At 35.7% G+C, this 27,918-nt stretch overlaps 2 protein-coding genes across 3 annotated transcripts; both read right to left on the bottom strand.

Annotated features, from left to right (window-relative positions):
- Positions 1–2,211: 2,211 nt before the first annotated feature.
- LOC109260176 (olfactory receptor 2W1-like) lies at positions 2,212–3,156 on the bottom strand. Its single transcript, XM_019438204.2, has one exon. It carries the CDS (start codon positions 3,154–3,156, stop codon positions 2,212–2,214), a length of 945 nt encoding a protein of 314 aa, XP_019293749.2.
- Positions 3,157–16,922: 13,766 nt separating this feature from the next.
- On the bottom strand, positions 16,923–19,110 carry LOC109260177 (olfactory receptor 2W1-like). 2 transcript variants are annotated; one of them, XM_019438205.2, is made up of 2 exons: positions 18,197–19,110; positions 16,923–16,938 (listed from the first exon to the last, which is right to left on the bottom strand). In XM_019438205.2, exons 1-2 carry the CDS (start codon positions 19,108–19,110, stop codon positions 16,923–16,925), a joined length of 930 nt encoding a protein of 309 aa, XP_019293750.2. The 2 variants fall into 2 exon arrangements, with proteins under 2 accessions (XP_019293750.2, XP_053761383.1); XM_053905408.1 differs by lacking the exon at positions 16,923–16,938 and having other exon boundaries at positions 18,166–19,110.
- Between the last annotated feature and the right edge of the window lie 8,808 nt (positions 19,111–27,918).

Raw genomic sequence — 27,918 nt, 5'->3', positions numbered from 1 at the left:
AACTAATACAAAAAGAGTAAGATGACTGTTTCCCCAAACTTGTGGTAATACATGGTGTTGTCAAATTTTTCTGTAGTTCCAGGGAATCCCCAGCATTTGAACCTGATTAACGGAGGCTATCCTTGGATCCAAGGTGTCAGCCACTAACCTAGAAGACCATTCATACCTTCCTGAGGTGCTAGAGCCTGGGTATGCTGCCTTTTCAGTCGATTTGGGCCAGGGGAGATCTCAGTCATCTTTGCAGTCAGGGACAAGCACGTGCTATGACACTGAGACATTGGTTTTCAATCTTTTTGCCATTGTCAGAAACTCCCTCCCAGTGACGTTTTCACATCACAGTTACACTCTGTGTCTATTCATGTACTGTGGCTTTTTGGAGGGCTACCCATCAGTGTATTTGCTATGAGTTTCTCCACTTCTCTAGACGCCAAGGTTTTCTTCCTTGGGAGTAACATATGTGATGTGAATGCATACACTGGTAAGTCAGGTCCTTAGTGTGACCCAAATTTTTGTGTGGATGGGAATAAATTAAAGGGAATCTACTATAAAGTTAGCAGTCATCATTCTAGGTTATGAGACAAAGAGAAAGTTTTCTTATATTTCTCCTGTTTTCCTCATGTCCTGATATACACTTATAAGGATTCCATAAATGTATGCACTTAAACGAAAAAAATTATCCTATCTTTTCCTTCTCCTAGGTCTTAGGTGTTGCAAAATGTCCTAAATATTAAAGCCTAAAGATGTTGCTCCAGCATTCATTGTTATTTATCATATCATATCATATCATATCATATCATTTATCATTTATCAAATATATTTATCATATTCTGTAGAATAATATCATTTTCATATATTTTATTTAAAAATGATTCATTCATTTAATTATTGTACAGATACTCAATATGTAATTTTATCATAAGCCACTATAGGCACAGCAAAATCTCATATGAATAAGAGTTTCTATGGTGTTGAAAAGCTCACCAATGTCTTTTTATCAAACAAACATATAAAGAAATAAAAAAATTAGATAATGCCAGTGTAGTGACAAGGGCAGGTTTTGGAGGGAATTCAAAGGACAGATATATGAGATTTGTAATGATGTTTCTCATGAGCCAAGATATCAACTGAGTGCAAAGTTGAGTAAGAGATTTTTAAATGACAAATTACTTGTTTATCAAGACTGGGATGAGCTTTTCTCACAAAGAAAAGTTGGTATTCATTTCCAGTGACCAGACTGTCACCATTCTATATGTTCTCCTCTCAAATTCCTTACAATACTATGAAGTTTATATTTTCTCTGTGCCTTCCTATGTTTTGGTATCATCATCCTCTCTCAGATTTTTATTTTTACCAAGACCTATGAAACTGGTGATTTTAGTGTTATTCCCAAAAGTATCACAACTTCAAATAATGTTTTCACTGTGGAAACCTGGGAACTAGAAGGTTTAAGGATGGGAGAGAAAATACCTTCAACCCTTACAACTCATGTACCCCACCCAAATACCCCAGGTGGATGACAGCTAACTCCACCACCATATCATAAGATGCAAGGGCACAGTAATGTGAGGACTCTCACAGGAAGAGGATTTCCACTCTTGGAAATGGTCAAGTTGTAAAGAAGTGGAGTGTTTTTTTCTCCCGCATAGAGCTACTCAGAATTTCTTGGCATTGTGTTAGTGGAGACCAGTCTAAGAAATGTGATATGCCACATGATGGCTCTGCAACAATTAAAAATTGAGGCAGAAGTTGGGTGAATATTAGTGGGGAGTTGATCTGCACCACAAAATCCCTGATGACATATCAGGTGGATGAAGAGGACATTATTTCGCATAAAAGTGGTAAGTCTGGTAAGAAGAAATCAGTGTCCATTGTAATCGTACATTAAAATAAAATTCCATGTGAAATATTTTTTTTAATATCTTGTACAGGCATCTATTACTAAACTAAACCACTTTTCGTAATTCTATGTTTACTTATCTGTAGTTCCTGATTAGTCTTGAAGGCTTTTAAGTGTATACATTGAAGTTTCTTTATGAAACTGCATCTCTATCTCCTTATAATTCTGTGTGCTTCCTACTTCTTTAGAAAGTCACTACCTCAACAATTCTTGGTACATGGTAAACACCTAGTAAATGCTCTTTACATAAATGAATCGCTACATCTTCTCTTGGTAAAGGTCAGTGTTATTTCTTTGCCTCTCATCCATCTAACTCATGACTTTGCTGACCATTTTTCTATACACAGTATTCTCTTTACTGAACTCTTTACATCTTTGTTTCTTAAAGTGTAGATCAGAGGGTTAAGGGTAGGTGTAACAATTGTGTAAAAGAGTGTAAAGAACTTCCCCTCATCTTGGGATGTGCTATTCTGTGGCTTCATGTACATATAAATGAGAGTTCCATAAAACAGAGTTACTACTGTGAGGTGGGAACCACAGGTATTAAGGACCCTACTCCACCTTGCTGTTGACTTGATCCTCATGACAGCTTGAGTGATAACTGCGTATGAGATTAGAATTAGTAATAGAGGTACTAGAAGAAATATCACTCCAAGAGCATAGACAACGACCTCAATTACTTTTGAGTAGACACAAGCCATCTTGAGCAATGCTGGCATCTCACAGAAAAAATTATCCACCTCCCGGTGCCCACATCTTGGCAGTTTCAGAGTCAAGGAGCAAAGAATTAAGGCACTGCCAAGACCACCTAACCAGGCGACAAGCACCATCTTTTGGCAAAGTTGAGGGTGCATTATTACTGTGTAGTGAAGAGGTTGACAGACAGCAGCGTAGCGATCATAGGCCATCACAGCCAAGAGAAGACATTCTGTGGCTCCCAAGTCAAGGGCAAAGAAGAATTGGAGCACACACCCTCCGTAGGTAATAGACTTTGTTGGACCCCATAGATTTACCAGCATCTGTGGGATAATGCTAGTTGCATAACAGAGGTCCAGAAAAGACAAATTGGATAGGAAGAAATACATGGGAGTATGGAGCTGGCTGTCTAGGTTAGATACAAGGATGATGGTTGTGTTTCCTACCAGAGTCACAATATAGAAGATGAAGACAACCCCAGAGATGATGTGTTCTAATTGGGGCCGATCAGAAAACCCCAGCAGGATGAAGTTTGTCATGGAACTTCCATTGTTTTTGTTCATGACTCCTCATGAAGGTCTAGAAGACAGTACCCTGGTAATTAAAAAAAAAAAAATAGCATCACCTTAGGTAGAAATAAGATCTCTGATGTTTGCCATGAGTGTCCCAAATTCACTTGTTTGTGTGCCTTCTCCCTTTGGAACATTTCTTTTAACACTCTTGTATTCAGTGACCATAGCTTCTGCATGTTCACTCATCACCAGAGTGGTTCTAAAAATAATACGATAAACCCAATCACACTGAATTGTAAATAATTGAAAAGGCTTAATATGCTATGACACCTATGATTCTCTGTATTTTGGGTAAGCAATAAATCCATAAAGTTAATTACATAATTTAAGAGTAGGGTATGTTTAGTGCTGTTCCTTCTTCAAATTATGACATTAGATCACTTGACATGACAAAATTTTCCCTTATCAAAGGAGAGGAGTTTGAGGTAAAAAGTTAAATAACCTATTATGCTGGGATAAGCTGCACCATTTGGTAGCAGAATCACTTTCCACATTTATGTCCAAATGTCTGTATTCCAGCCATTATCATCACCATCACCACCAACCTCTTCCTCATATTTTCACTCCCATTCAGCCATGCAGACATTGATATTTCTGTATCAATTTTGGTGTTCCTCACTATACTGCTCTTGTTTGGTGCCAGGAAAAAATTTGTCTCTTTTATTAACAATTATTTACATGTACAGAGGCTATGTGTTGCTTTGAGTACCTTTTATGACTGCTATTATACCATTTAAATAGCCTTAGAATTTGTTACAGAGTTAAAAGGAGCCTATTCCAGAAACATTTGGTTACCACATATACATATCAAAAACCTATGTAAGCTCCTACTCACCGGGCTATTCAGCAGGATTAGCAAGATAGGTAACTTGAATGAAAATCTGTTCATTAAACAATCAGTGAGTTGTTGACCCCTTGGAATTTATCAATCATATGGATCAATTCTCTGGTCTCTTCAGAACTCTGTAGGTAAAATCTGACTTAAATTCTGAAATAATACAGAAAAGGAATAAATAATACATAAATTTCACTATTTCTGTATACTTTATCATATTATTAAATATATGGAATAATGAGTGAATTAACCTACAATATTTTTTAGTTTTATTTTTTGGCTTATAAATTTTTTATGCATATAATGTTAGAACATGGACTTTTGCTAGAGTACTTTATATCCATAGTGTGTTTGGAGCCAAAGAATACTAAGTTTATTTGTTGCAGTTACAGTGAAATAAGGAAAATTACCTACAGTATATCACTGTTACAAGCATTTTAGTTAGAACTTGAAAATGTTATAATCATGAAGAAGGAACTGTGATTACCAAGTAGTCTGATACAGAGATACAGTTTTTCTCCATATAAAAATGGAAATTTCATTTAATTAACAATTGTGAAGTCTTTATCTGATAGGATGTCAGTTAAGTTGAGTTAGTGTTTAAGTGCATGGATTCTGGACTCAGAGCTTGGTGTGAAATCCTAGCTAAGTAGTGGGAAGTAAAGTGTCCTTGGGCAGTTATATAACCTGTTTGTACGTCAGGTTCTCTGTACATTCTGTAAAACTAGTAATGTTCCTCAAAGCGAGGCTGTCTGGGTTAGTATTTGTGAAAACACTAGAACTGTGCTTGGTTCATATTTCATTCTAAAATGTTAAACATTGTATTCACCTACCCACAACTTATTACTATTTTATTTTTTCCTTACTCTCTTCATTTTTCCCACTGGTAATATTACCATGATGGTCTAAAACTAAACCGGAATGGTTAAAATTTTATGTGTGGATAACTTTTCAAATGCACAGACACTCATGTACACAAAAGTGCCCACAAATACAATGTACATAGTGAACTGATCAACTCAGAGGCAGGAGACGACAGAGGACTTAAGCTCCACAAATGCATTGATTACAAAATGCAGTTGGCTTTTCTTGACCATGTCAGGTTGGGATAGTGTTGGGAATGAGGAAGCCATAGAATTTTAGAGTTGGCATAGAGTCAGAAGCCACAATCCAGCCTTCTGCCCTACAAAGCAGGCCTTCCACAGAATGTTCACACAACTGTTTTCATAGCTTTCTAACTATCTTTTAAAGAGGGACTCATACTTACTCCTTATGTTGAGCTCAGAGATTCCTCTTCAACCCTCAGGCAATGCCTGTTTTTCTTTATTCTGCAAATAGCATGGAAGAAGTCATTTCAACATGGCTTCATTAAAAACCACAGTTTTATTATAAAATAAAACACAAAAAGCAAAAGCTCACTGAATCAAGGTGAATACTCTTATAAGTAACATGCAGATCAAGAAATAAAACCTTGCCAAGCACCCCAGGAGCTTCTCTTTGTGACTTGTCCCAATCACTACCATTCCATGTCTCCCATAGTATTCACTATCCTCATGTTTATAGTAGTCACCTCCTTATATTTTAATAGTGTGATTACCCAAATGTGCATCTACAGACAATATTGTTTAGTTTGGCTCCTTAAATTTTTTGTCTTTTGAGTTTCCTTTAATATTAGAATACACTCTTAGATTTGTGTTCCCAGATTAAGTGCTAGATGGTTGTCAACTGTTGTTCACACTGTATGAAGTTTAATTACCATGCTTTTCTGGTTGCTATCCATTGGATTTACAATGGATTATCAAATGCCTTAGATTAGTTAGTTGAGACGTGAACACAATTCTGCAGATGTGCTATGTCATTGAAGAAAGCAGTGAGCATTCATGATGCACACACAGTTTCTAAAATATATGCTAAGTAGGTTTAGCAGTAATTCTAAACTGGCTCAGTTTAAGCTTTGGGTCACATAAGGCCCCAGGTATACTAATTGGAAGTGTCCAGCCAGTGTTACTCCTTATGTAATTTAATATTGTGAATCCAAAATAGGGCTTTCATTTTATGCTTACAAACATTTTCCACATTGTTTTGAACCATGGGTCTCACCTTTTAGCTGTCATTGTCATTTTAATTTAAAAGTCGATGTTTAATTAAAACTGTGAGTGCAAGCAGATGAAACAATGTTAAAAAAGAGGAAAACTATACTGTCACTGAAACGGTTTTCATTTTTCATGGTGTGGACTTTAGTTTCTAAAGGTGCAGCATGAGCTTACATTTTTGTTTGTTCAGTGAAATTTAAGACAAATGGAACAAATATATTTAAACATAATTTGAATGTGGAAAGAAAACTAGAAAGAATATTAGAACATATTTACGTTTCAGGAGTGAAGAATTCACAGCTCGCATGCTCTTATGTAGCCCAAAGGTACCCATATTGCCATTTTTACACAGGTAATCAGAAGGATTCTTGTTTGGCAAGTTACGGAGTCCATGAAATACTGATGAGACACCACTTTCTTATACTAACTCCACAATCACATTTGGATTTAAATGCAACAGCTGAGCTTAGATTCAGTGAAGTCTCTAATGTGGATGTTGGAGAAAAACTAGAATCATGATCGGTGGCAAAGTTGACAAATTTGGTTTCGTAAATGTGTTTTTTATGGGATATTTGTAGTCTTTTAGTGAGCAATCCCATTAGACACATTTGTGGGCTGATGTCTGCACATGAAAGGAGAGCCCTTCTCTGGTATACTTGTGCTCCAAGAAGTGTTTATGTAGAACATGAAGGCTAGTCGGTGCATGTGGTGTAGACCTTGGGGACTGGTGGCCCACAGAGGTGATTAACAAATCTTAGACTATGGTCAGATGCTTCTCCAGACTACTATTTTAGGAAAGGTTCCCTTAAGACACAGGGTTTCATCTTGCCTTTTTTTTTTTTTAATTTCTTGCATGGAAATTAATTTCAGAGATGGATTTATTTGTGTATTATATTTACTATTGAAGATTTCAAATATAATGTAAACTGCAAAAATTAGTACATTTAACTCAACTTTTTTTTTTATCAAGTTGAAGAAATGTATGCATTATCTAGGTGTTGTGTTTGCCAGAAGATAATATAGGCCAAAAAAATTACAGAATCATCTTAATTCTGTGGTAAGTGAGCCATATCATCATTGTTCCTTTTTCAATCAATTAAAAATAATACCATGAACATATTTTGGCCTACCACTCAATTCAAGAACTGGGATCTTAAATTTATAGCTACTTCTCCCCTTTTATAATTCTTATTCCTACCTGACCCTTGGTAAATCATGATCCTGAATTTTGTGTTCATTACACACTTGAATTAGAATGTAGTTTATGTATTGACACACCCACACACATATGTTGATGCCTAAATAGCATGTATTTTAAAGTTTAGTTCATTTGAACTTTCACAAATGGTATCATATCTTATATGTTCTTTTGGCATTTTCCTTTTTTCACCTTTTTGTCACTGAGATTATTCAATATTTTTGGGTAGCTGTGGTTCATTTACTTACACTACTGTATGATATTCCATTGTGTGAACATATTATAATTATTTTGTCTCCTCACTCACTGATGGCCATTTTGGCTGATTATACTTTTGGACTCACATGAAAGACATTAGTTAAGTGAACAATTTTGTTCACATCTCTTGGCTTAGTGTATGTAAGAAGGTCTTTTGGGTGTATGCCTAGGATAGGAATTGCTGGTTATGGAATAGGCAAACTTTATAAGATATTTTCCCCTAAAATGTTTTTATCAATTTCTCCTACCCTAGTTTTGTATAAATTATTCAATTGATTTACATTTTCTCCACACCTGGTCCAGTGGACTTTTAAATTATTGCCAACTGAAAGATTATAAGTATTATCTAGCTGTAGCCTTGATTTCCATTTACCTAAAAACTAATGAGGTTGACTTATCTTCATATACTTACTGCTGTGTAACATTGTCCTTCTTTGGAAACCCATTTGTAGGTACTGACAACTGTTCCTTGGCTTTGCTTCTCTTTTTTAGTTACTAATTTTTAGAGATTTGTATAGTTTCTTTTAACTCTCTGTTGGTTGTGTGCCCGGCAATATTTTTTCTTAGTTTTTCCTTGGCATTTTACTTTAACTTTTAGATGTTTACTTATTTTTGAAGGAGAGAGAGGGACAGAATATGATCAGGGGAGAGGCAGAGAGAGAGGGAGACACAGAATCTGAAGCAGGTTCCAGGCTCTGAGTGGTCACCACAGAGCCTGATGTGGGGCTAGAGCACACAAACTGTGAGATCATGACCTGAGCCAAAGTTGGATGCCTAATTGACTGAGCCACCCAGGTGCTCCCTCAGCATTTTACTTAATAGAGATGTCTCTTGCTGTTCAGAATTTCTAAATTTAATCATGGAAGAATATCTTAATTAATCTTTAGTAATCCTTCTTCTCTATTCCAGAGTCAGAATGATATTTACATATATATTTTTTTCCTAATCACTTTGAAGTCATACCTTAAATACACCTGGAATTAATTTATTGTATGGCAGAGCATAGGGAGCCAAATTTGGTTTTCCATATGAATAGCCAAATTCCAGTTTAATTTATTAAAAAGTTTTCTTTTCCCAGTGATGCCATCGTATCTCTTTATTATTAAAATCCTTCATATGTGTGTGTGCATGTGAGGGGGCTGGTATGTTTCTGGGCCTAGAATTCTCCTGTAGTGCTCAGTGAGTCCTTTTCTGCAACAATACCACCCAGTGGCAACCTCAAATAAACAGCCTAGCCTTACACCAAAAGGAAATAGAGAAAGAACAACAAATGAAGCCCAAAGCCAGCCAAAGAAGGAAATAATAAAGTTTAGAGCAGAAATAAATGGTATGGAAACCAAAGAAACAGTAGTGCAGGTAAATGCAACCAGGGGTGGCTCTTTGAAAAAATGAATAAAATTGAGAAACTCCTCACCAGATGCATCAAGAAGAAAAGAGAAAGGGCCCACATAAATAAAATCACATATGAGGGAGGAGAAGTAACAAGTAACACCACCGAAATACAAGCAATATAAGAGAATGTTTTGAAAATTTATATGTCAACAAACTCGGAAATCTGGGAGAAATGAATAAAATTCTAGAAACATATAAATTACCAAAGCTGAAAAAGGAAGAAATAGAAAGCCTGAAAATACTGATAACCAGCAAGGAAAGTGAACGAGGAATACAAAATCTCCCAGAAAACCAAAGTCCAAGGCCAGAGGACTTCATTGGAGAGTTCACCAAATATTTAAAGAGGTGTTAATAGCCATTCTTCTGAAACTGTCCCCCAAAAAATAGAAATGGAGGGAAAACTTCCAAATGCGTCTATTAGGCAAGCATTTCCCTGATTTCTAAACCAGGCAAAGACCCCACTAAAATGGAAGATTACAGGCCAGTATCCTGGATGAACATGAATGCAAAAGTTATCAACAAAATACTAGCAAATAGAATCCAACAGTACATTAAAAGAACTATTCACCATGATCAAGTGGGAGTTATTCCTCTGCTGCAAAGTTTTTCAATATTGGCAAATCAATGTGATTGTTGTGATCAATAAAAGAAAGGATAAGAGCCATAGGATGCTGTTAATAGATGCAGAAAAAAAGTTGACAAAGTACAACATCCATTCATCATAAAAACACTCAATAAAGTAGGGATAGAAGGAACATACCTCCACATACATCACAAAGGCCCTATACAAAATATTCAAAGCTAATGTTATCCTCAGGGGAGAAAAATTGAGACCTGTACCTCTACATTCAGGAAGAAGAAGGGGTGTCCACTCTCACCAGTGTTACTTAACATAGTACTAGAAATCCTAGCCTCTGCAATCAGACAACAAGAAAAAACACAAAAAGAGCATGCAAATCAGCAAGGAAGAAGTCAAGCTTTCATTATTCAAGGATGACATGATTCTCCATGTAGGAAACCTGAAAGACTCCACCAAAAAGTTACTAGACTGATAAACAAATTCAGTGAAGTCACAAGATACAAAACCAGTGAACAGAAAAATTCTGCATTTTTATATGCAAATAATGAACTGGCAGAAATGAAATCAAGAAATGCAGCCCATTTACCATTGCACCAAAAACCATAAGACAACTACGAACAAACCTAACCAAAGGGGGAAAATGGATGTACTCTGAAAACTATAGAATACTCATGAGAGAAATGGAAGATGACATGGAGAAATGGAAAAACATTCCATGCTCATGGATTGGAAAGGAAAATATTGTTAAAATGTCCATACTAAGGTACCTAACCCGTATGAAAATACAACGGACAGTTTTTGCAGAGCTAGTAGCAACAATCCTAAAATTTGTATGGAACCACAAAAGACCCCAAATAGCCAAAGCAATCTAGAGAAGCAAAGCAAAGCTGGAGGCATTACAATTCTAGACTTTCGGTTGTGTTACAAAACCGTAATCATTAAGATAGTATGGCAGTGGCACAAAAACAGACACTTAGATCAATGGAACAGAATAGAGAACCAGAAATGGACCCATAACCATATGGCCAACTAATCTTCAACAAAGCAGGAAAGAATATCCAGTGGAAAAAAGACAGTCTCTTCAACAAATGGTGTTGGGAAAACTGGAGACCGACATGCAAAAGAATGAACCTGGACCACTTTCTTACACCATACACAAAAGTGAATTCAAAATGGATGAAAGACCTAAATGTGAGAGAGGAAACCATCAAAATCCTAGAGGACAACTAAGACAGTAACCTCTTTGACATTGGCCATAGCAAGGTCTTACTAGAAAATTCTTGTGAGGCATGGGAAACAAAAGGAAACATGAACTGTTGGGACTTCACCAAGATAAATAGCTTCCACACAGAAAAGGAAACGACCAACAAAACTAAAAGGCAGCCTATAGAATAGGAGAAGATATTTGCAAATGACATATCTGATAAAGGGATAGTATCCAAAAATATAAACAACATATAACACTCAACACTAATAAAACAAAAAATCCAGTTAAAAATGGGCAGAAGACAAGAATAGACTTTTTTTCCAAGGAAGACATCCAGATAGCCAAGAGACACATGAAAGGATCTTAACATCACTCATCATTAGGAAAATGCAAATCAAAACCATAGTAGTACCTCATCACTTGTCAGACACCAATCAGAATGACTAAAATTAACAACTCAGAAAACAACAGATGTTGGCAAGGATGCAGAGAAAGGGGAACCGTCTTAAACTGTTGGTGGAAAGGAAAAGTGGTTCAGTGACTCTAGAAAACTGTATGGAGGTTTGTCAGAAAATGAAAAATAGAAAAACCCTACCACTCAGTAATTGCACTGTTAGGTACTTCCCCAAAGTTTATGAAAATGCTGATTTGAATTGCATCCCGATATTTATAGCAGCATTATATGAAATAGCCAGATTATGGAAAGAGCCCAAATGTCTATTGACTGATGAATCGATAAAGAAAATATGACAATATAGATATATATAATGGAATATTACTCAATATTCAAACAGAATGAAATTGTTTCCATTTGCAACAATGTGGATGGAGCTAGGATGTATTATGCTAGGTAAAATAAGTCAGAGAAAGACAAATACCATATAATTTTGTTTATATGTGGTATTTAAGAAACAAAACTGGTGAACATAAGGGAATGGCAGGGGAAGAGGAGTGAAAAAAACAAACCACAGAAGACTCTTAATGATAGAGAACAAACTGAAGGTTGATGGAGGGATGTGGGTCGGAAATGGGCTAGGTGGGTGTTGGGCATTAAGGAGGACACTTGGCATGAACACTGGATATTGTATGTAAGTGATGAATCACTGAATTCTACTCCTGACGCTAATATTGAACTGTATGTTGACTAAAACTTAAAAAAAAATAGGCCAGGCAAGTTGTCTTATAGAATCTCCTAATTCTGAATAATTCCTTTTAGACTAAAACTGATATGAAATACAAGCCTTCTCATGGTTAGTGCTTTTCCTGCTGCTGCTGCTGCTGCTGCTGCTGTTGCTAGAGGGCCACTAAGGATTCAGCTGCGAGGCCTTTCTTGCTGTTTAACAAACACATCAAACATTTCCCTTGCAACTTCCTGGGAATACTCTTACTCATAAGTGTCTTGATACTGACCCCCCTGCTTTATTCAGGTCTCTGCTCAGAGAACTCTCCTGGACCGCCTTTTGTAAAACAGCACTCTCCACCACTCTTCCCTAAAGTTGCTGTTTCTTTTTCTCCTTTCTCTCTCTCTCTTTCTCTCTCTCTTTCTTTCTTTCTTTCTTTCTTTCTTTCTTTCTTTCTTTCTTTCTTTCTTTCAGATTCAGCTTTATTGAAGTACAATTGAGACATAAAATTGTAAGATATTTAATGTGTCCATCATGGACATTTGATATATGTATACACTTTGAGAAGATACTCTCCCGCATCTAGTTGATTTAACACATCCATAGGCTCATGTACTCCTTAAATGTTTATTTATTTTTAAGAGAGTACAAGAAGGGGAGGGACGGAAAATAAGGAGACAGTGGATCTAAAGCAGGCTCTGTGCTGACAGCAGTGAGCCTGATGTTGGGCTCAAACTCATGAACTGCAAGGTCATGGCCTGAGCTGATATTGGACACTCAACCGACTGAGCCACCCAGGTGGCTCATCACCTCATGTATTTATTTTTTGACTTAGTAAGAACATTTCAGTTCTACTCTCCCAGCAGATTTCAATTATGAATTATAGTGTTATCATCTGTAGACACCATATTTTACATGAGATCCTATGCCTTATTCACCTTAAGCTGAAGTTTGTACCTGTTTATCAACTTCTCCATATTTCTCCCACCCTCAGCCCCTATCAACCAGTTTTTTTCTCTCTGTTTCAATGAGTTTTACTCTTTTTTACAGATTCTACATATAAGTGACATCATGCAGTATGTGTGTTTCTGTGACTTACCTAACTTAGCATAATGCCCTCAAAGTCTATTCATGTTTTCACTGTGGTGGGGTATATATCTATATAAATATATCAATGTGTGTGTGTATATGTATATGTATATATATACCTCTGTATATATATGTATATATATATATATATATATATATATACGTATATATATAATCACAAATCCTAAATTACCCATTAATATGAATTTATTTCTGAGATGCCCCTTTGTTCTGTTGATATATGTGTCTATTCTTGTATTAACACCACATGGCTTTGATTACTATGGCTTTTAATATAATTTGGAATTAAGGTGTGTAATGCCTTCAATGTTGTTGTTCTTTCAAGATTCCTTTAGCATTTCCAGGCTTTTTTTGGTTCCATACAAATGTTAGAATTATTTGTTGTATTTCTAGGAGAAATGCCATTGGAATTATGAATGGGACTGTATTGAATTTGTAGCTGGATTTGGGTAGTATATACATTTAAAACTATTTTTCCAATCCATAAGTATGGACTGTATTTCCATTTATTTGTGTCTTCAGTTTTTTGCATCAATCTTATACTTTTGAGCGTACAGGTCTTTCACATCCTTGGTGAAATTTATTCTTTTTGACGTGATTGTAAATGAGATAGTTTTTCTTAATTTCCCTTCTAGTAGTTCACAATTATTCTATAAAAAATGATGTATTTTTGTTTATTGATTTTGTGCCCTGCAACTTTAAAGAACTGTTCACTAGCTCACTTTTATGGTGGAATCTTTAGGATTTTCTATATATGATATCATGTCATCAGCATATGCAGACAGTTTTATTTCTTCCTTCCTTATTTGCTTGCCTGTATTTCTTTTTCTTGCCTAGGTGCTCTGGCTCTGACTTCTAATACTGTGTTGAACAGAGGTGGTGAGGGTGGACATCCACCATTGAATATGATGTTAGCTGTGGGCTTGTCACATAGGCCTTGAGCATTTTGTGGTGTAGGCCAATTCAAAGACTGAAGGCAGGGCTCACAGGGACCCATTTCTCATGCAAAAGAGAGCAGGGGAGTGTGCCTCCTTAGAAGGCCCAGCGAGGCTGGGGCAGAAGTCTGGAATACTGGTCCTCCTTATGATAGGGATGGTCAGCGTTTATGCCTGAAGGACCATCAGCCCCCAGTAGTGCCTTGGCACCTGTGGCATCATCCCCCAAAAGGTAGCATGGGACCTGTGGCTTGAAGCAGAAATGGCAGTAGTGCAGTTAATATAGAGTATTTACTGGTTGGCAAGCACACTGATAGGCAAGTACTCTGAAGATTAGAAAATTTGAGATTATACCTGGGTAAGGGGAGCCCAAAATGGAAACACTGGACGTCCTGCTAAAGCTGCAATTGGCAACTGATGAATACATTGGAAATTAGTGATAACGAAGAAAAGCAATAGGCCATATATTTGTACTCAGAGTTCATGGAACATTTCTTCCCAGTAAGATACAATGATACAACGGACAGAAAGTTTTCTTTTGACATTTTAGTTGGCAAACAAGGGGGTAAAACATGACCCATAGTTTTCACACGGCTGCTATAAATGTGCACTTAACATCATAGAGGAAATAGGTGAAAGTTAAGTTACTCTCTGGGAGTATTTCCTTTCATGTTATCACTGCAACCTGAAGCAGAGTCTAGTTTCTCTTGAATCCTCAGCTCCAAAGAAAATGTACGGATTTATGAAGGAGTGATAGTAATGAGTGTCCTCCTTAAGAAGTGGCTGCTGTTTCTGAAAAATGACAAGTAGCTAATAATATTCTGAAAAGTATCCCTAAAAAGCAAAAAGGAGTTGTTTTCTTTTGACACAGATCTGCCGTTGTTTAACAGAACTGAAAGCAAAGAGTAGAAGTAGCTTCATATAATTAGGACAAGTTTGCTGCCAATAGAATTACGAACACTGTTAGTTTTACAACCTTCTTAGACTTAGACTGGTGGGGTTGAGATTTTCAACCTATGTCTATCATTTCTAGCAGTCCCGTTAGTTTCTAAAAACAATATTTATGAGGCAGTAGATAACTAATACAAAAAGAGTAAGATGACTGTTTCCCCAAACTTGTGGTAATACATGGTGTTGTCAAATTTTTCTGTAGTTCCAGGGAATCCCCAGCATTTGAACCTGATTAACGGAGGCTATCCTTGGATCCAAGGTGTCAGCCACTAACCTAGAAGACCATTCATACCTTCCTGAGGTGCTAGAGCCTGGGTATGCTGCCTTTTCAGTCGATTTGGGCCAGGGGAGATCTCAGTCATCTTTGCAGTCAGGGACAAGCACGTGCTATGACACTGAGACATTGGTTTTCAATCTTTTTGCCATTGTCAGAAACTCCCTCCCAGTGACGTTTTCACATCACAGTTACACTCTGTGTCTATTCATGTACTGTGGCTTTTTGGAGGGCTACCCATCAGTGTATTTGCTAAGAGATTTGCCACTTCTCTAGGAGCCAAGGTTTTCTCCTTTGGAAGTGATATATATGACATGAATGCATACTCTGGGGAAGGAAATCAGGTACTCAGTGTGACAAACTTTAGTATGGATTGGAAGAAATTAAAAGGAAATCACTTATAAAGGTAGAATTCACTGTTTCTAGGTTGAGATATTGGGAACCTTTTTATTTCTCTTCTTTTTGTTGCTGTTTAATTTCCAGATACACACTTATATGGAATCTATAATATTATGCACATGAAAAAAAAATGTATTCTATCTTTCCCTTTTCTTACTTTTCAAATGTCCTAAACGTTAAAAGCCTGAAGATGTTGCTCTAGTATTTATTACCCAATGAATCTTTGACATATTCTGTAGAATAATAACATTTTCATGTATATTTATTAAAAATGGTTCATTCACTTAATAGTACTATAGATATTTACAGAGTATGTATTTCATGTTAGAAGCCAATTTAGACACAGCATAATCTCACATGAATAAGAGGTTCTGTTATTGAAAGCTTCACCAATGTCTTTTCCTCAAATGTTTATACAAGTAAATATATAAAAAGAGATAATGCCAATATAGTGACAGGAGCAGGTTTTGGAGGGAATTCAAAGGACAAATTTCTGAGGTTTGTAATGACATTTCTCATGAGATAAGATATAAACTGAGTGTAGAAGTTGAGTATGAGTTTTTTAAGTGACAGACTACTTGTTTATCAAGTTCGAGATCAGCTTTTTTCAAAAAGAAAAGTTGATATTCATTTTCAGTGGCCAGTCACCATCTTACATGTTCTCCTCTCAATCTCCTTACAATTCCACGAAGTTTGTATTTTCTCTGTGCCTTCATATGTTTGGGTATCATCATCCTCTTTCAGATCTTATTTTTATCAAGGCTTACACACCTGGAAATTTTAAAGTTACCTCAAAAAAAGAATGACAACTTCAGGTTTTTCACTATGGAACCCTGGAAACCAGAAAGTTTAAATATGATGGAAAAAAGATGATGAAGACTTACAACCCCATATTCACACCCAAATATTCTGGGTAGATGGCAGCTTACTCAGCCTTGAAATCACAGAGCACGAGCACCATAAATGTGAGGACTCTCACATGCAGAGGATTTCCAATCTCTGAAATGGTCACCTTGTAGAGAAGGGAAGTGTTTTTTCTCCTAATAGAGATACTCAGAATTTGAATGTATTTCCCAGTAAAACAAAGTAAAAAATAATAGAGAAAAAACAAGACATTGCTAAATTTTTGTTGTGTTAAATAAGAGCATTAAGCTCCTTTGCCAAAATTACCATCAACTGTCACCATAATTCAGTACAAGGAGAGCAATTATAAAACCAAAGAATAAAAGATCATATTAAATGAAGAATAACCTTTTATATTGATTTCATTTAATGAAACTTCTCATTTCCTTCATTACTCTTATCTAAGAGCCTTGAGAAACTATTACCCATTTATTTTCCCATGTCTATAGGAAGGAAATCAATTAAAATCTATAAAACTATGTACATTTTCTGTTTGGAGACTCAACGTCTCCCTATTCTCTGTAACAGTAGTTCTCAAACTTTAGCCTGATCACCTGTAGTGATGATTAAAAACATCAGCTGCTGGGCCATCTGTATTGTCGGTTGAATAAGTGTGGGGTGGGTCCAAGGTTGTTCAGTTTTGGTAAGTTGCCAAGTGATGCTGTTGGTGCTGGTCCAAGGACTGCATGACTTTACAGGAAAAAGCCTAAACTCCTCTTTAGGCCATGGATGGGAAAAGTTAAGCCTTCTAAAAAGGAGACTCCAAAATAGAGTGGCTTAATTAATATTAAATAATAATGAAGATTTTTCTGCTCTAAGAGTCTAGAGGCATTTCTCTGCTGGTGGGTGGTTGTGGTTACACCTTATTGTTCCATTCCCTCTTAGGGATATTGGAAAAACTACAAACTCTCCACATTCACATCCTAGACAGCAGGAACAGGAGGGAGAAGGCTGACAATAAATGGCTTCATATTTGAGAAGATAACCCAGGAATTGCACACATTGTTTTCCTGGCATTATGTTGGTAGAAGCCAGTCTTGAAATGTGATATGCAGGATGGGCCCAGTTTAATGGGCCCTGGGCCCAGTTAAAACTTGAGGGAGGAGGTGGATGGGTATCGGTGGGCAGTTGATCTGTACCACAAAAGCCCCAATGACAACAACAGGTGAATAAAATGTAGTGTCATTGCATATAAAAATCTGGAAGAAAAGTCTGGAAGAAAAAAAAATCAGTGTCCAGTGTAGCCCTATATTAAAGGGTTATTATTATAAGGTTAATATAACCCTATATTAAAGGGTTATATTAAAATTTCCGTGTGAAATATTTTCTTAATACCTTGTACATATATTTCTGTACTTAACCACTTTTCACAATTCTAGGTTTACTTGTCTGTAGTTCCTGATTAGTCTTGAAGGCTTTTAAGTATATGAATTCAAGTTTCCTTATGTGTCTGCATCTCTATCTCCTTATAATTTCTGATTTAATTATATATAATATAATTATATAATTATATAATATATATATAATTATATAATTATATAATTATATATATAAAATATAATATATATAATAAATATATATTAAATTATATATAATTTAATATAGACTGATATAAATCAGTCTATAGCACAATTCTTGATACAAGGTAAACATCCCATAAATGCTGTTTTATGGGATGAAAGTGAATCATTCATCTTCTGTTGGTAAAGGTCAATGTTATTTCCTTACCTCTCTTCCATCTAACTCATGACTTTGCTGACCATTTTCTCACATACAGTATTCTTTTTACTGCACTCTTCACATCCTTGTTTCTTAAAGTGTAGATCAGAGGGTTAAGGGTGGGTGTGACGATTGTGTAAAAGAGAGTAAGGAACTTCCCCTCATCTTCAGATGTGCTATTCTGTGGCTTCATGTACATATAAATGATTGTTCCATAAAACAGAGTTACTACTGTGAGGTGGGAACCACATGTATTAAGGACCTTACGCCACCTTGCTGTTGACTTGATCTTCATGACAGCTTGAGTGATAATTGCGTATGAGATGAGAATTAGTAATAGAGGTACTAGAAGAAATATCACTCCAAGAGCATAGACGATGACCTCAATTACTTTTGAGTAGACACAAGCCATCTTGAGCAAGGCTGGCATCTCACAGATAAAATTATCCACCTCCCGGTGCCCACATCTTGGCAACTTCAAAGTCAAGGAGCAAACGATTAAGGCACTGCCAAGACCACCTAACCAGGCGACAAGCACCATCTTTTGGCAAAGTTGAGGGTGCATTATTACTGTGTAGTGAAGAGGTTGACAGACAGCAGCGTAGCGATCATAGGCCATCACAGCCAAGAGAAGACATTCTGTGGCTCCCAAGTCAAGGGCAAAGAAGAATTGGAGCACACACCCTCCGTAGGTAATAGACTTTGTTGGACCCCATAGATTTACCAGCATCTGTGGGATAATGCTAGTTGCATAACAGAGGTCCAGAAAAGACAAATTGGATAGGAAGAAATACATGGGAGTATGGAGCTGGCTGTCTAGGTTAGATACAAGGATGATGGTTGTGTTTCCTACCAGAGTCACAATATAGAAGATGAAGACAACCCCAGAGATGATGTGTTCTAATTGGGGCCGATCAGAAAACCCCAGCAGGATGAAGTCTGTCATGGAACTTCCATTGTTTTTGTTCATGACTCCTCATAAAGGTCTAGGAGATAATACCATGGTAATAAAAAATAGCATCAGCTTTAGGTAGAAACAAAAATCTCTGAAGTTTACATGAGTGTCCAAATTCACTTGTTTTGTGCTCTCTCCCACTCAGAACACCCCTTTTAACACTCTTTGCCAATGCTCAAAGATGCTCTGTGTGTACTCATAAATCAGCGTGGTTCTAAAAATAATATGGTAAGGGATCCTGGGTGGCTCATTTGATTAAGCATCTGACTTTGGCTCAGTTCATGATCTCACAGCTTATGTGTCTCCTTTTTCTGTATCTCCCCCACTAGTGGGCTCTCTCTCTCTCTCTCTCTGTCTCAAAAATAAGTGAATATTAATTTTTTTAAATAAATAAAAATGTTATGGTAAACCCAACCACACTGAATTGCACATCACTGAAAAGGCTTAGTATGCCATGACACCTATGTTCCATGTTTTCTGAGTAAGAATAAATCCATAAGTTTAATGATATAATTTAGGAGTGGAATATAGTTTGAGTTGTTCCTTCTTGAAATTATGACATAAGCATTACTTAATGATGACCAATATTTCCCTTATCAAAGGAGGAGAGTTTGATGTAAAACATTAAATGAGCAATTTTGTTGGGATAAACTCCACTATTTGGTAGTAGAATCACTTTCCATAATCACTTGCATATGTCTGCATTCCAGACATTATCTTCACCCTCGCCACCAACCTCCTCCTCATATCTTCCCTCCTATTTAACATTTCAGACACTGCTATTCCTGTTGTTCCTGTATCAATTTTGGACATTTTGTTATTTTGTCATTTTTTTGTGAATTAGTTTTTGGTGCCAGGAAAAAAAAATCCTCCTTCTTATGAATCATTTTTTACATGCTGAGTGGTCCTGTAATTCTTGGAATATCTTTTGTTACTGCTGTTACACCATTTAAGTTTTTTTATAAATGTTTCTTTATTTTTGAGAGAGAGAGAGAGAGAGAGAAGGAGGGGGAGGAGGAGAAGGAGGAGGAGGAGGAGGAGGAGGAGGAAGAGGAGGAGGAGGAGGAGGAGGAGGAGAGAATATCCAAAGCAGGTTCCAGGCTCTGAGCTGTCAGCACAGAGCCAGATGTGGGATTTGAACTCAAGAACTGTGAGATCATGACTTGAACCAAAGTCAGATGCTAAACTGACTCTGTCACCCAGGTGCCCCTACACCATTTAAATAGACATACTGATTTGTTGTGGAGATAAAAATTGAACTAATTCCAGAAGCATTTGGTTACCACATATACACATCAACAAACTGTGTTAGCTTGTACTCTCCAGGCCATTCAGCAAAATTAATAAGATAGGTAACTTGAACAAAAAGCCATTCATTAAACAATCAGTGAGTTGTTTTTCCCCATGGAACTTACCAATAATATGAGTTGATCTTCTGGTTGCTTCAGAACTCTGTAGGTAAAATTTCACTTCAATTCTGAAAGAATATAGAAAAGGGATAAAGTATATACACATTTCACTCTCTGAAGACTTTATCATATTATTAAATAGATGGAGTGTTTAGTGACTGAATTAGTCCACTAATTTATTTCAGCTTTTAATTTTTTATTTATAATTTTTTATGCAGATAATTTCTGACCATGAACTTCAGAATAAGGTTTTTATATTCATAGTTTGTTTGGAGCCAAGGCATGATAACTTTATTTGCTGCTACTGCAGTAAAATAAGGAAATTATATACATATTTCATTGTTACAAGCATCTTAGAACCTAAAAATGTTATAATCATGATGAAGAAGCTATTATTACCAAGTGGTAAGATGTAGGAATATAGTTTTTCTCACTAGGAAATGGAAATTTAATTTAATTAATGAGTGTGATGTTTGTATGTGGTAGGATGTCACCTAAGTTGAGCATAATGCTTACCTGCACAGAATGTGGACTCAGAGCTTTGTGTCAAGTCCCAGTTTTCATACTCGGAAGTAATGAGTCCTTGGACAGTTATGTAACCTGTTTGTTCACCAGCTTCTCCATATATTCAGTGAAGGTAATGATATTCAACAAAGGGAAGTTGTGAGGGCTAGTATTTGTGAAAAAACTAGCAACTGTGCTGGTTTTACTTAATACATTTTAAATAAATTATTAAATTAAGTTTATTTAAATATAAGATTTAAACATTGTATTCACCTATCCACAAATTATTATTTTATTTTTTTCTTTACTCTCCTCATTTTTCCCACTGGTAATTTTACCATGATGGTCTAGAACTAAACTGGAATGCTTAAAATTTTATATGTGGATAATTTTTAAATGCACAGACACACATGTACACAAAAGTGCCCAAAAACACAGTGTACATAGTGAACTGTTAAACTCAGAGGCTGGAGAGGACAGAGGACTTAAGCTCCCCAAATGCCTTGATTACAAAATGCACTTGGCTTTTTTTTTTTTTTTTTTTTTTTTACTATGTCAGGTGGTGATCATGTTGGGTTGAGAAGGCCATAGAATTTTAGAGCTGACATAGACTCAAAAACCATGATCCAGCTTTTTGTCTTATGATGGAGGTCTTCCACCGAATATTCACACAATTCCTGTTTTCATAGCTTCCTAACTGCCCTTTAAGAGAGAGTCTCATACTTACTCCTTGTGTTGAGCTCAGAGATGCCTCTTTAACACCCAGGCACTGCCCATTTTTCTTTATTCTGTAAATATTATGGAATAGGTCAATTCAACATGGCTTCTTAAAAAACAGTTTTATTATAAAGTAAAGCATAGATACAGAAAAAAAAAACCAAAATCTCACTGAATCAAAGTGAATATTCTTATAACTAACATGCAGGTCAAAAAATAAAACCTTGCCAAGCATTCCAGTGGCTTCTATTTGTGTCTTGTCCCAAAGATTACCCTTCCTTGTCCCCCAAAGTATTCACTATCCTCATGTTTATAGTAATCACCTCCTTGTATTTTAATAGTGTGATTACCCAAATGTGCCTCTGCAGACAATATTGTTTAGTTTGGCTCATTAAATTTTTTATTTGTCTTTTGAGTTTCCTTTAATATTAGAACCTATTATCAAATATACTCTTAGATTTATGTCTCCAGATTAAGTGCTAGACAGTTGTCAGCTGTTGCTCACACTGTATGAAGTTTAATTACCGTGCTTTTCTGGTTACTATCCATTGGACTCACCATGGGTTATCAAATGCCTTGTATTAATTAGTTGAGAAGTGAACACAGTACTGCAGGTGTGCTATACCATTGAAGAAAGAAAGCAGTGAGCATCCATGATGCAGACACAATTTCTAAAATATATATTGGGTTTAGCAGGTGAAAAACACTACTGGCTCAGTTTAAGCTTTGGCTCACATAAGACCTCAGGTAAACTTATTGGAAGTGTCAAGCCAGAAACTACACCTTATGTAACTTAATGTAGTAAATCCAAATATAGGACTTTTCATTTTATGCTCATAAACATTTTCCATATTGCTTTAATCCATGGTCTCAACTTTTAGCTCTTACTGTAATTTTAATTTAAAAGCCATTGTGATATTAAAAATGATAGAGCACAAGCAGAAGAAACAGATGTTTAAAAAGAGGAATGCTATGTTTTTACTGAAATAGGTTTTCATTTTCCGTGGTATGGACTTCAGTTTCTAATAGCATGGCATGAACTTACATTTAGTTTGTTCAATGAGATTTAAGACAAATGGAGCAAACATATTTAACAATAATTTGAAGGTAATGTGGAGAAAAAACTAGAAACAAAGTTGGAATATATTTACATTTCAGGAGGGAAGAATTCACAGCTGTCATGTTCATATGTAGCCCAAAGATACCCTTGTTCCCATTGTGATGAGCCTTCATTTCACAGGTAAACAGAAGGATTCTTGTTTGGAAGCTCCTGAGTCCATGAAATATGATGAGCCACTGCTTTATTGTAGTAACTCCACAATCACATTTGCATTTAAATGCCACAGCTGAGCGAATATTCAGTGAAGTCTTTATTTAATGTGGATGTTGGAGAAAAACTAAATATGGGATTGGTGAAAAAGGTCATGAATTTGGTTTTTTGAATGTTTTTGATGGGGTATTTCTAGTTTTTTAATGAGGAATCCTGTGAGACACGTTTGTAGGTGGATCTCTGCCCAGTTAAACAATGAGAGCCCTTCTCTGGTGTACATGTGCTCCAAGAAGTGTTTATGTAGGGCATGAAGACTAGTATGTGAACATGGTGTAGACCATGGGGACTGGTGCCCCACAGAGGTGATTAACAAATCTTGGAATACGGTCAGAGGCTTATCCAAATAACTATTTTAAGAAAGGTTTCCTGAAGACATTGGGTTTCGTCTTGTCTTTTTCTTCTTTAGAGTTCTTCCATGGAAATTAATTTCAGAGATAAATTTATTTATGTATTAAATTCACTATTGAAGATTGTAAATATATTGTAAATCATATCGATAAAAATAACACATTTAATTGAGTTTTTTAAGTGGGTAAGACATCAATAAAGTTGAAGAAATATAGGCATTAAGGAGGTGTTTTATATGCAGGAAAGAAAATATATCCTTTTAAAAATATATAGAATCATTATAATTCTGTGGTTCATGAGCTATATCATCATTGTTCCATTTTCAATGGATTAAAAATAGTTCCATGAAAATATTTTGGCCTACCACTCAATTCAAGAACTGGAATGTAACCAATAGCTTATAGCTAGTCTTTGTCTTTACACTCTTATTCCTACCTGCCACCCAGGGAAATAATGACCTTGAATTTTGTGTTCATCACACACCTCCATTAGAGTATAACTTTTTAAAATTTAAATTCAAGTTAGTTAGCATACAGTGTAGTCTTGCTTTAGGAGTAGAACCCAGTGATTCATCTCTTACATATGACAGCTAGTGTTCAATTGAAAAAGTGCCCTCCTTAATGCCCATCACCCATACAGGCCATTCCCCCCACCTACTTCCCCTCCAGCAACCCTCAATTTGTTCTCTGTTTTTAAGTCTCTTATGGTTTGCCTCCCTCCCTGTTTTTAACTTATTTTTCCTTTCCTTCCCCTATGTTATCTCTTGTTTCTCAAATTCCACATATGAGTGAAATCACATGATATCTGTCTTTCTCTGACTGACTTCATTCGTTTAACATAATACTGTATAGTTCCATCATATATATGCACACCACACACCACGTCTTCTTTATCCATTCATCAGTCGATGTAAATTTGGGCTCTGTCCATAATTTGGATATTGTTAATAATACTGCTGTAAACATTAGGGTACATGTGCTCCCCTTTTTTTGCAGTTTAATGATATATTTAATATAAGTACAGCTCATAAATTACTTCACTGACAGAGATAGCAGTGAAAAACACAAAGAATTATGATTAATGAATTTTATACTATAACAATTATGAAAAGAATAAAACCATGATATAACTTGAATAAGTATTTTCTATTTTTTCTAAAAATAATCTAGATTTTAATACATTCATCGCCCTCATTGTACTCTCAGGATGTACTCATAGCATTGCCTGTGAATGGAGAAAGATGAGAATAAGGGATTCAACACTAAGAAAAGAAAAAAACCCCAAAAAATTAACACTGAGGCAACAAATCAGAAATACAATTCAATTCAAAATTATTTAATACCTTTCCTTCTCTTTATGAACACTTCCTTCCTGATTTATGTAATAGGACTTAGGACTTTCAAAGAAACAAAACTACAGAACCAAAGAGAAAGACCAATGATAGAATGTCTCAGTTCAAGGGCTACCGCTCTGTGAAATGCATCATCACTCATGCACAATGTAAAAATATTTTTAAAAAATTGTGTATGAAATAGAATGTGGGGACATAGTTAACTCAGTAAGTCTCATAATCATGTTTGGAAACTCTACATGTACCCCTTTGAATCAGCATTTTTGTATCCTTTGGATAAATTCTTAGTAGTGTAATTTCTGGGTCCTGAGTAGTTCTATTTTTAATTTTTTGAGGAACCTCCATCCTGTTTCCCAGAGTGGCTTCACCAGTTTGCATTCCCACCAACAGTACAAAAGTGTTACACTTTCTGTACATCCTCTGTAACATCTCTTATTTCCTGAGTTGTTAGTTTTACCCATTTTGACAAGTGTGAGGTGGTATCTCATCGTGGTTTTGATTTGTATTTCCCTGATGATGAGCAATGTTGAGCATATTTTCATGTGTCTGTTAGCCATCTAGATGTCTTCTTTGGAAAAGTTATGTTCACATCTTTTTCCCATTTCTTCACTGGATTATTATTATCTTTTTGAGGGGGGGGTTAAATTTAATAAGTTCTTTATAGATTTGAATACTAACCCTTTATCACATATGTAATTTGCAAATATCTTTTCCCATTCAATAGGCTGAGTTTTATGCAATACAAAAGGCATTTTGTTGATTGTTTCCTTTGCTGGGCAGTATCTTTTTATCTTGATGAGCTCCTAATAGTTCATTTTTGCTTTTATTTTCTTTGTCTCCAGAGACATGTCAAGTAAGAAGTTGCTGCAGCCTAGGTCAAAGATGTTGCTGCCTGTTTTCTCCTGTATGATTTTGATCATTTCATGTATCACACTTAGGTCTTTCACCTATTTTGAATTTGTTTTTGTATTGGTGAAATAAAGTGTTCCAGGTTCATTCTCTGCCTGTCGCTGTCCAGTTTTCTCAACACTATTTGCTGAAAAGGCTGTCTTTTTTTTTTTTTTTTCCATTGGATATCTTTTCTGCTTTGTTGAAGGTTATTTGGCCATACATTTGTGGGTCCATTTCTAGGTTCTTTATTCTGTTCCATTGTCTGTTTTTGTGCCTGTACCATAATGTCATGATGATCACAGGTTTGTAATAGAGCTTAAAGTCCAGAATTGTGATGCCTCCAGCTTTGGTTTACTATTTCAACATTACTTTGGCTATTTGGGTATTTTGTGGTTCCATACAAATTTTAGGATTGTTGTTCTGGCTCTGTGAAAAATAGTGGTGTTATTTTGATAAGGATTGCTTTGAATGTGTAGGCTGCTTTAGGTAGTATCGACATTATAACAATATTTGTTCTTCCAATCCATGAGTGTGGAATGGTTTTCCATTTCTTTGTGTCTGCTTCAATTTTTTAAATAAGCTTTCTATAATTTCAGCGTACAGATCTTTACCCCTTTTGTTAGGTTTATTCCTAGGTATCTTATTGTTTTTAGTGCAATTGTAAACAGAATTGGTTCTGTGATACACTAACACAGTCACATACATATGTCAAAGTCTACATAGCTTATAAAGTTTGGTTTATTTGAAATTCCATAAAGTGTGTCATCTATTATATGTGCTTTTGGCACTTTCCTTATTCCACTATTTCACGTTTTGACACTAAGATTATCCAATATTATTTGTGTAGCTGTGGTTCATTTGTTTTCACTACTTTCTAATATTCCATTGTGTGAATATATTATAATTATTTTGTCTCTTCACTCACTGATGGCCATTTTTGGTGATGAAAGTTTGTGACTCATATGAAAGACATTAGGGTGAATATTTTGTTTGTGACTCTTGGGGTATGTATGCAAGAAAGTCTTTTGGATGTATGCCTAGGACAGGAATTGCTGGTCATGGAATAAGCAAACTTCACAGATGTTGTAACCCAAACAGTTCTTTTAATTTACTCTACCCTAGTTTTGTATAAATTATTCCACTGATCTACATTTTCTGTAACACTGGTCTTTCAGACTTTTAAATAATTGCCAACTGAAAGATCATAAGTGCTATTGAGTTGTGACCTTGGTTTTTATTTCCCTAATAACCGATAATTGAATATATCCTCATATACTTACTGCTATGTATAATTGTCTTTCTATGAAAAGCACATCTGTAGGTTCTGACAAGAGGTCTATGGCATTGCTTCTCTGTTTTTATCATTAATATATAGGGGTCCTTACAACTGCTTTTAACTCTCTGTTGGTTGTGTGGTCTAGAATATTTTCTCTCAGTTTGTTACTTGGCATTTTACTTAAAAATGGGTCTCGTGGTGGCCAGAACTTCTAAATTTAAACATGGAAGAAACTTTTAATTAATCTTTAAGAAATTTTTCCCAAAGTGAGAGTGACATTAACCTATATATTTTTCCTAAAAATTTTAATGTCATACCCTAAATACACCTGGAATTAAATTATGTGTATGGGTGAGTGTGAGCATTCAAATTTGTTTTTCATTTTTGTAACCAGGTTTCAGTTTAATTCATTGAAATATTTTTTTTCTTTGTCCAGGGATGTCATTATATCTCTTAATTATATCAAAGTCCTGCTTGTATGTGTGTGTGTGTGTGTGTGTGTGTGTGTGTGCGTGCACATGTGAACACACGTGAGGGTGCTGCTATGTTTCTGGGCCTTCAGTTCTTCTCTAGTGCTCAGTGAGTCTGTTACTGCAACAATGCCACATACTGTCAGTTATTACATGTTTATTATAAATCTTGGTATCTGGTAGGGCAAAAAATTCCTCCTTGATAATCTTCTTCTTGTCATTTTTAAGTTGAAGTATAATTGATATGTATTAATTTCAGGTCCACACAAAATTATTTAATATTTGTAAATATTGGGATATGATGATCACCATAATAAGTAGTGAACATCCATTATGTCTAGTGAACATCCATAGTTACAAATTAATTTTTATTTCTTGTGATGAGGACTTTGAAGATCTACCTCTGAGCAACTTTCAAGAATGCAATATAGTATTAACTACAGTCACCATTCTGTAACATAGATCACAATGAGTTGTTATATAACAAATTTTGACCCTCTTCACTTATTTCACCCACCCCTACATCT

Source organism: Panthera pardus, unplaced genomic scaffold (genome assembly GCF_024362965.1).
Source record: "Panthera pardus isolate Hobbes unplaced genomic scaffold, ASM2436296v1 HiC_scaffold_17, whole genome shotgun sequence".
NCBI classification, from domain to species: Eukaryota; Metazoa; Chordata; class Mammalia; order Carnivora; family Felidae; genus Panthera; species Panthera pardus.
Note: the sequence above shows the minus strand (reverse complement) of the source record. Positions and strands in the feature narration are given on the sequence as shown.